Source organism: Sycon ciliatum, chromosome 1 (assembly GCF_964019385.1).
Source record: "Sycon ciliatum chromosome 1, ocSycCili1.1, whole genome shotgun sequence".
Classification (NCBI taxonomy): Eukaryota; Metazoa; Porifera; class Calcarea; order Leucosolenida; family Sycettidae; genus Sycon; species Sycon ciliatum.
In genome coordinates this window covers 12379676-12389860 of record NC_088643.1, presented here as the reverse complement: position 1 = coordinate 12389860, position 10185 = coordinate 12379676, and the positions used below count along the sequence as shown (strand labels likewise).

General features: G+C 51.5%; 2 protein-coding genes across 2 annotated transcripts; both read right to left on the bottom strand.

The window, feature by feature from the left end:
• Positions 1-3757: 3757 nt before the first annotated feature.
• On the bottom strand, positions 3758-5908 carry LOC135812920 (uncharacterized). Its single transcript, XM_065326162.1, has one exon. It carries the CDS (start codon positions 5906-5908, stop codon positions 3758-3760), a length of 2151 nt encoding a protein of 716 aa, XP_065182234.1.
• Positions 5909-5937: 29 nt separating this feature from the next.
• LOC135812846 (uncharacterized) lies at positions 5938-8709 on the bottom strand. The gene has a single exon (XM_065326083.1). It carries the CDS (start codon positions 8707-8709, stop codon positions 5938-5940), a length of 2772 nt encoding a protein of 923 aa, XP_065182155.1.
• Between the last annotated feature and the right edge of the window lie 1476 nt (positions 8710-10185).

Sequence of the window (10185 nt, the reverse complement as noted above, 5' to 3'; positions counted from 1 at the left end):
AGCCTGCTCACAACCCCGCCCAGCCTTGCGAACTGGGTATGGTGGATTAAGAACCCGGTTCAACGCTCGAGCAAGCGCTCTCCACTCAAGGTGTTCACAGCAACTGATAGGAACTCATATGGGGAAATTATAGAAAAGAAATAATAAGATAAAGAGAATAAATTTCAACGCACCTCAATAAACGGAGCCCCACATACAGTACCTCAGAAAAGTGGATCTTCCGACCAGTGTTTTTGTTGACGCCGCAACCAGATGATGTAGCTGCTTCGCAGAGACGTCTTACTGCACAAATTACAAATAAATTTTATTCTTCGATTAGAAAATCCAAGCGCTTTCAGAGCCCTCCGAAGAGAGTCCGGGATGAAACCACGCACACCCACCTCAACCGAAAAAGAAACGACCTGCCACCCGTTTGCTCGGCATTGATCGGCCAGATCCGCATACCGCCTGTCCTTCCGCGAGTTACTGACACTGAATCTGTCCTCAGCACAAACTGTCAACTCCATCCAGAATACAATCCTACGACTCGTAGAGTACAGAACTATATCTGGTCTTAGGGTGGTAAGTGCAACACAGCTAGGGAAAGAAATCTTTGCACTAACTGAGTCGACAAGAAGTTTCCAGTCTGAGGCCGCTGACAGGAGATCAGTCGTAACCAACTTTCGTCTGGGCTGAACGCGAACTGGCTTCTCTCCCGCCTTGCAAAACGAGATGAAGTCAAGCTCATTTGAATTTTCGGTTTGTACGGTGTTTGCAGCAGTGCGGATTCGAATCTCCTCACGCATGTTCCTGACGATGACCCCGAGTACGTTGTCGTGCCTCCAGGTGTAACGTCCCTGGTCCAGCGCTACGCGACAAGCGCCAAGCACGTGGCGCGTAGTACAGGCCCAGGTACGGCACAAACTACAGTACGGGAGAGAGAGAGAGAGAGAGAGAGAGAGAGAGAGAGAGAGAGAGAAGAGAGAGAGAGAGAGAGAGAGAGAGAGAGAGAGAGAGAGAGAGAGAGAGAGAGAGAGAGAGAGAGAGAGAGAGAGAGAGAGAGAGAGACAGAGAGAGAGAGAGAGAGAGAGAGAGAGAGAGAGAGAGAGAGAGAGAGAGAGAGAGAGAGAGAGAGAGAGAGAGAGAGAGAGAGACAGAGACAGAGATACAGAGATACAGAGAGAGAGACAGGGAGAGAAAGACAGACAGACAGACAGACAGACAGACAGACAGACAGACAGACAGACAGACAGACAGACAGACAGACAGACAGCCAGCCAGCCAGCCAGCCAGCCAGCCAGCCAGCCAGCCAGACAGAGAGAGAGATAGATAGATAGATAGAGAGAGAGAAATAGAGAAATGAGAGAGAGAGAGAGAGAGAGAGAGAGAGAGAGAGAGAGAGAGAGAGAGAGAGAGAGAGAGAGAGAGAGAGAGAGAGAGAGAGAGAGAGAGAAAGAGAGAGAGAGAGAGAGCTTGGCTAGTAGCTGGTGAGTGTTTTGTATCAGCTTGGCTAGTAGCTGGTGAGTGTTTTGTATCAGCTTGGCTAGTAGCTGGTGAGTGTTTTGTATCAGCTTGGCTAGTACCTGGTGAGTGTTTTGTATCAGCTTGGCTAGTAGCTGGTGAGTGTTTTGTATCAGCTTGGCTAGTAGCTGGTGAGTGTTTTGTATCAGCTTGGCTAGTAGCTGGTGAGTGTTTTGTATCAGCTGAGATCCAGTACATGTACAGTGAAACCTGTCTAACCTGTCTACCGCTCAAGAGAACGTGGTCTCTGGAACCAGGTGGTCTCCGTATCCAATGTTATTTGACTGGAAATAGCATGACGTGGACACGACGTAGACCCGGGTGCTCGAATGAGACACAGGGTACCAAAACAGAAACACCCTGAAATTGTACCTAAACTTGTTCCGATTTCGTTTAGTTTTCACAAATACCATCAACATACGGCCTGCTAACGGTATGCCAAATTTCAGCGCTGCCCTGTAAACGCTTTTTGAAATTCTCGCGACCCACTTTTTGCTGGGTCCTTGATTCGAGGATATGGGTCTCCTGTACTGTGCTGCCAAAGACCTGCTGAATCTGCGGCTCCACTGACCATCTTGCTCTCAAAAATGAAGTAGTAAGTTACTACTCCCTGCCCTCAACTGCCACACCAAGCATAGACGATGGTAGACCCGTGTGCTTGAATCGGAGACGATCTGACGAGTTCGCTGTTTCTGATTCGAGCACCCAATTTTCAAATAAAAAATCCGAAGGAAATACGACAATTTTACTGCGTACTGTAGCTTGTGTTGTAGCGCACCCAGGTTCTGAATTCCTGCTGGGTGGGTCAAGCCAGACTCTCTTCCCTGTTCCATCGCCTCTCCAAAAGTATATTCTGACATAATTGAGATTTACAGATGAGAAATTTCACACCTGTCAAATCGTTTCTGATTCGAGCACCCGGGTCTACGTTGTGTACAGACAGTACATGTATACAGCGTGGTAAATTTATGACTGCCCTGACACGACTCGGAATGGGCACGCAAGTTCTGACCTGCAAGCCCTCCTAGTTCCTTCGTCAGCTGGCCCAACTAGGTTGCACTCCACCATGGGTCTGCGCCAACCGCCAGTTTGCACCAGGTTCGGCAAGGGTTGGCTCGCGTTCCGGGGCGCCCAGCTGTGGAACACCTTATCCTGCGATATACGTGCCATCTCCACGCTCCGCCCGTTCCGCGCCAGCATGATCCCGCATACCCTTAGTACCTAGAGTACCAAACGTCCTGTTTGATGATAAGCTGGCTTAGTTTTTCTCCACCTCTATCCTTATTACATCCCTCCCCAATTTGTCATGCAGGTTCTCACACGCAACGGGAACACTTCGTGGTAGTAAAATAGATATTTCGCAAACAACAAAAAGACAACTCTTTCTCTTCCTTTCGAAGAACCGAACTAATAATTATATTACTTGCCGAGCCTCATCGAAAACAAACCCTGAAACAGCCCTACACTACACTAGTACGGGATTCAGCCCAGAGCAAAAAATAATCATGAGTCATTATACAATGCATGCAGGTAGCCGTGAAAGCTGGTGAATAAAGAATGCAGTAGGTTAGCAGCACGTGACCCGTCGTACCGCAGTACGCGACGGCGTCGCGGCTTAGAAAATGAAAGGAAACACTGCGAGAAAAGACAAAACGAAAATACATGTCCCTTTGTCAAAACTTAGAAGAAACAAACAAAATGCGACCAAGAATCATTTTGAGAGTCAACGTCAATACTCTTGTGCAGTTGTGCAAATTCTTGTCTTGCACTGTGCAACGCAAGAAACAAACACACCTACGAAATAACTCGAGACTAACTGTAGGCTAAATCACTACATATACGCGAAATTGCGTTCCAAAATAAACTGAATTTCTGAGACATTTCATATTTCACATCCTGAGAGAAATATTGAATAAATAGTAAATATTTGAAACTCGGATGTTGAGCCATAAATAAATGTGGAAGAGAAAAGGACATATGGATACGAGTTAAGAGTAACTCTCCATCACTGTAACATGATACTATATACAGTCAGAAAGTGCAATAACTAGTCAGTTTTGTGCCTAGTTATTGCACTTTCTGACTGTATATAGTATCATGTTACAGTGATGGAGAGTTACTCTTAACTCGTATCCATATGTCCTTTTCTCTTCCATAAATAGTAAATACTTCATAAAAAACACATGGCCACGACGTATCAAAGAATGAGTAAAATGAGAAAAGAGATCGAACTGACTAAAGATGGCGATAAGTCCATCTAAAACGTGCGTACGGACTGTCTGCCTTTCACAACCGGACATAGCCGTACAACTGACCTGGTTACCTGCTTGCCTCCGACCTGGAGCTTAGCGACACGCACTCTGCCGTCAGAACCAGGGTAGACCTCCAACACCCGTCCAAGAGGCCACCTGCCACGGGGGGTATCAGCTGACACAACGAGGACGATGTCACCGACACTGAGATCCGGGTACTCTTTCCACCACTTGGAGCGACGATTCAGGGCTGGTATCCACTCCTGCATCCACCTTCGCCAGACATGGGATACAAGCATTTGGACGTGTTGCCAGCGGCGCCGAAGACACGGTGACTCGACGGCAAGATGATAGTGCTCAATGCGTCCAACCAGGAAGTGATTCGGTGTGAGTGGCAAGTCGTCGCGGCTGTCACTAGAGGGAGGAACAATTGCACGAGAGTTGAGTAGCGCCTCTGCGCTGCAGAATGCTGTTCGCAGCTCCTCATCGGTGATTGATGCCTGCTGTAGAACATGGTAAATAGCCTTCTTTGCTGCTTTTACCATACTTTCGTGAACGCCTCCAAAGTGTGGTGTCTGGGCAGGGATGAAATGCCACTTGATCCTCTTCATGGTAGCGCTGTGCTCCAGGACGTGTTGCTCCTGCTCGGTGAAGATCTCCGATAGCTCACGATTAGCCCCGACGAAGTTCGTACCATTGTCCGAGAGCACTTCAGCAGGAACACCTCGGCGGTTGCACATTCGTTGAAAGGCGTTCAGAAAGCTGTCGGTATCCAAACCTGTGGCCATTTCCAGATGCACAGCACGACAAAGACAGCAGGTGAAGACGCACAAATACCGCTTAGCTCGTCGTTGCCCTCGACCCTGTACCGTTGCGAATGGTCCAGCAAAGTCGACGGCCACGCGACTGAAAGCGTGGAGAGGCTCCTTCAACCGGATCTTGGGCAATGGTGCCATGATCTGTGTGGCTGGTTGTGCTTTCCGAAATTGACACTTCACACAGGAACGTTCGTACTCCCGGATGGCTTCTCGAATCGCCACGATCCAATATTTCCTCATGAGGACTGCCATAGTGTGAGCTGTACCTGCGACGTGGTGGTCTGCCTCATGCTGGTCTCTGATCACTAGCTGTGTTATCCAGCAAGACCGCGGCAAGATGATCGGGTGCTTGGCGTCTTGACTGAGATACTGTGCCTCTTGGAGCCGTCCTGTCATTCTCATCACACCAACTTCATCCAAGAACGGGGTCAGGCTGCTCAGTGGACTGGTTGCCGGTAATGGTTTGCCCTTCTGCAGTGACGAATATTCAGCAAAGGCGTCCTTCTGGCTTGACCGAATAATGGCCTGGAGGCTGTCTTCGACTTCCTCGACCGTCAGCTGACCATACTGTCTCTGCGTGGCTGGGATTCGGCAGTTTGAGGAAAAGCGCAGCACCCACGCCGTCAAGCGGACCAGCCGCTGAAGCGAAGAGAATCGTTCAGGCGCCAGAACCCACTCGCGTGTCGAGAGGAAAGACACACATGTCACTTGGTGGTGTTGCTGACCTTCTTCGGGTGGTTTGGCCTTCGTGCGGACCTCTGGTGCAGCTGGAACTTTGAATCCCTCGGGCTGCTGTGGCCGTTCTTCGATGCTCTGAACGAGATATGACGGACCGTTCCACCACAGCACATTCATCACGATAGTAGCGCTTGATGTTCCTCGTGACAGGATGTCAGCTGGATTCACCGCCGTCGGAACGTAGAACCACTGACTAGGCGAGGAAGAAGCCTGGATCTCACCGACGCGGTTGGCCACGAATGGCTTGAAGACCCGGCTGCTGTTCCTTATCCACCACAGGACATCCATGCTGTCACTCCAGAACACGACATTCTCCATTGCGATGGCGAGTGTCTTGGCTACGGACACACCAAGACGACATCCGATGACTGCTCCCATTAGCTCTAGTCGGGGGATGCTAACAGCTGATAACGGCGCCACTTTGGCTCGAGCCATGACGAATCGACTGGACCTCGAACCATCCTGGTACACATGACAGAGATAAGCGACTGCTCCATATGCATCTTGCGAGGCATCGCAGAATACATGTAGCTGAGTCTCCACCACCTCCTCATCGCGTTGAAGACACCGGTGAACTCGGACATCCTGGAGTGCATCCATGTCGGCACACCACTTTTGCGCCTCTGCGCCTAGCTCTGGCGGCAGAGAGTCGTCCAGTCAGCACCTGCTAGCCACATCTTCTGGAACAACATCCGACCAACTATGGTGAATGGCAGTACGAATCCGATCGGATCGAACAATGTGGCTAGGTTCTTCAAGAACGCTCTCTTGGTGACAATGTCTGATGGCGGCTTGACATGAATCAGGAACTCGTCTTCCTCTGCTCGCCACTTAACTCCGATAGTCTTGGTCGTCGGCAGGATTCCATTAGCGAGGTCCACTTCCTTGGCTCGGTCCTCCTCGGGGACTTCGGCGAGCACCTCAACATTGTTGGAAATCCATTTTCGCACATGCATTCCAGCGAGACCCCACAGCGCCGTAAGCTCGTGGTACAGCTGAATCGCTAGCTCTGTTGACTTTGTCGAGTCCATTGAATCGTCCATGTACGTGGACTTCAACACGGTTTCTGCTGCCATAGGAAACTCCTCCTGGTTCCGCCGCGCATGCTCTTGCGAGACCAGTTGAGCTAAGAATGGAGATGCATTGATCCCGAACACCACTCTATTGTACTGGTAAACGGCCGGTTGGTCCTCCGTATCTTCTCGCCAAAGAAATCGATGGAACTGCCGGTCATCCTCTTCCAACTCGATTTGTAGATACATCTCTGCCACATCGGCTACCAGTGCGTTTGGGTGTCGCCGAAACCGCAGGAGAACGTCGGTGAGGTCCCGTTGTAGTTTGGGCCCAGTGCTGATGTAGTCATTCAGACACTTGCCTTTCGTCTTTGCTGCTGCATCAAAGACCACACGCACCTTTGTGGATGTAGCCCCAGGTCGTACAACAGCAAAGTGCGGCAGATACCAGCCGTCGCCATCACTTGCGTTGCTGATCTTGCTGATATACCCTTGTTCTAAGTGACGGCGAATCACGGTTCGGTATTCCTTAGCGACGTCTGGCTCCTTCGCCAGGCGTCTCTCTGCTGCGATGAGCCGCTTCATTGCAGTTTCTCGACTGTAGTTGTCCGGAGGTGGTCTCTTGATCCACGGCTCCGAAACCTGGTATCTTCCGTTCTTGTAGGTCATCGACTGGACCGTCTGATCAAAAACGGCTTGATCATCTGCACAGAATTCGTACGACTGGGGAAGTTCCTCCACCTCCCACATCCTTCTCACCAGTGCATTCAGGTCGACGTCCTTTCCGAAGTACGTGCGGGTGAAATTTGTCGTCTGTTGCGGTCTGGTGCTCCTGCCAACGCATGTCCACCCGAGTGGCGTTCTGGGTGCGAATGGCTCATGAGCCTCACCATAGACTTCCTCCATGCACCTGTGGAGACTAGCGTGGTCAAGGCCGATCAGCGCCTCTACTCGCTTCTTCTGGCATTGCGGAAACTCGATGCCGTTGAGGTGCGGATACCGTGTCTGATCTACCGACCAATTATGAGGTGTAAGGTCACCGGTGACATTCTTGGCAGTCAGAGCAGAGAACTGTGTGATAAATCTGCCATCCAGACTCTCGATGTGGCAGTCGACTGGCATAGTCTCTAGGGTCTCGATGCGGCCGTTCAGCGTGCTCACTGACACTTCTTGTGTGGGAGCGCTAAGCTCTAGCTGTGCCGCAACGTCGCAATTAAGGTAAGACTGCGTGCTGCCGTCGTCCAGCAGCGCGTTGACCGTGACATTCTTGTCGCCGTGGCGAAGTATGACGGGAACGGTTCGCAGTGCGACAGCTCTAACGCCGACACTACTCATATGAGTGGCCATGGAACTGGTGTCACCCCCCTCCGTGGAGGCGCTAGCCTGGAGCACTGGCTTCTGTGAGGCTCCATTCGAGTCTGTAGTAGTACTAGACTTTCCGTGCAGCAACGCGTTGTGGGTCTCTGTACAACCGTCTGCACCACAGGGCTGCGACCTGGGACAGTTATTTCCCAAATGACCAGAGTTTAGGCAACGGTAGCAAAGCTTGAGCGTCCGGGCCTTCTGCCAACGCTCTGCAATTGACAGCTTCCGATACTCTAGGCATTTCCAAACGGGATGGATCTTCGTGCAGATCGGGCAACTGCTGCTGCTCTGGGCCTTCTTGGGCTTGTCAGCGAAGAATGCCTGATGCTTCACTCCACCATGACTGGCCGGACCCTTCAGCGGGTGACTCTTTGCTGTTTGAGTGGACCCTACTGGAGTTGCCGTGGAGATACCTTGGATCGTCTCCTGGGCTCGTACTTGGAACTCGCTTTCCAGCTCCACCCATTGCAGAAGCGCTTCGACAGATTCAGAGGTGCTTGTCTGGTGTATCCACTTCTGGTAGCTCAGCAGAAGAGACACCCCCAGCTTCTGTGTTAGCCGGACATAAAATGTCCCGTTAGCCAACTCCTGTGTCTGACCACTCGCCTTCAAATTCACCACAGCGACATCGAGTAGCTCCGCAAAACGCTCCAACTCCTGGGCGTTTGCAGATCTCATCGCTGGGAACTTCTCAAGGGCTTCTAGATGCACTGCAACTAGACGTCGCTGACCACCGAACTTGCGTTCCAGCCTACGTCGTGCTGCCTCATACGCCTCGGCCGAGTAGCCAAGAGTGCCGATAGACCGTAGTGCATCGCCCGCGAGGTATTTTCGGAGCTGCAATAACTTCAGCCCATCCGGAATGTTAGCGCAGCCAATGCACATCTCAAACGCCGCCTTCCACGTCTCATATTGCCGCTTGTCGCCCTTGAACGTTGGAATTGACACTTTCTCTAAATGTCGGTACAATTCGATTCTACCAGAACTACTCGCTTGCACTGGTAGACCACTCGGCGATGTCATGGCAACTGGAAGACTGCTCGGCTGCACAAGACCATAATCTTCACGGTGTGACGCGTGACCTGGCTGACCAACTGGTATTTGTTGCATGGCCGGTTGGGTCGCTGGTGGGGTAGACATTATTCCAGACTGATTCGGCAAGACGTGCGTCGGGTGCCGACAAGAAACCCGGTGGTGTTCCAAATGAGAATGGATGTCCAGAATGGGTCGGCGGCGGAACGTACAAATTTCCTGATCCCGGCACAAATGCAGGTGTAGAAGCCGAGAGAGTATGACTTGCGACTGCACGAGGCTGCACAGCTGGAGTTGGTTGCGTCCCACGAGGAGGCTGCACTGCAAGAGTTGGTTGCGTCTGGGCTGACTGCACGAGTATGGTCGTGGCCGACAATGCTCTGGGTGGTACACTGACCCCACTTGAACTACGGTTAGGGGCAGTGATTACGTTTCTTGCCGGAGCTGCCGACGTAGATACCGGTGCCTGCTGCACGCCAGACTGAGCAATGCCACTTGCCTGGTTACTCCCTGCAGACTGATGACCAATGTTCCGCGGTGTTGCCATGGTTTCGGCGGTTGCCATGGCAACCGGGTGAACTTTTGACAAGAGCTCCGTCGTAAACGGTAACGTAGGTACAGACGACAAAGAGACCGGACAGGACACCTTGGTTGTGCGTGACTTGTCTGTACTCACATTGGTTGCCATGGTTGCACTTGACGACGACACAATTGGCTGGCTGTCACTGACGCTTGTCATGTCAGCCCCAGGCGGTTCGTCCTGTCTATCACGATGGTCACCACTTGGAGTTCCCAGGGGGAGTGCCAATGCATTTGCTTCCAGAGGTGCTCCCGAGGAAACGGCAGGCGGCTGGGTAGTCCCCTCAACAGTCGCACTCTGGCTGACACTGGATGCAGACACATTCCCAAAACGACTGAGACTCTTCTCAGCACACATGTTCTGTTTTTCTTTAAGGGCCTTGCTAGGAGAGTGTGGCGGTGTCAACATCCTCCCACTTGCTCTGGGATTCTCCAAGCTCTGCGTCAACATTGCCTTTACTAATCTTATGTTCTTGGCTCTGGTGATGGAAGCTGGCGAACTTTCACCCGTTCTGGCTCGACTTGGCCTCTTGCTGATTTCTGCCAGCACGTCGCTGGTCTTGCTGACAGCATCGCTGTAGTCGACGTTGATGACCTCTATCTCCTCGTGCACTTTTTCTGTGGGTAGTCCTAATTCTGCGTACCGAGTTACCAGTTTTAGACACACATCCACAGCGTTGTGAACACTCTCAGTCACGTCATCCAACAACCTCTTGATCTCTTTCGAGGTCGCATCCTCTTCGTAGATCCTGCTGAGCAACAAGTTTCGATTTCGTGTGACATGGAACTTGGCCTTGGCCTTCGCCTTCTTGCACTCCTCAAGATCCATGTTGTCCAGCGAAAAGCCGAAATGCTACTCACTACCACACTGCGCTTGGTGAAGGAACC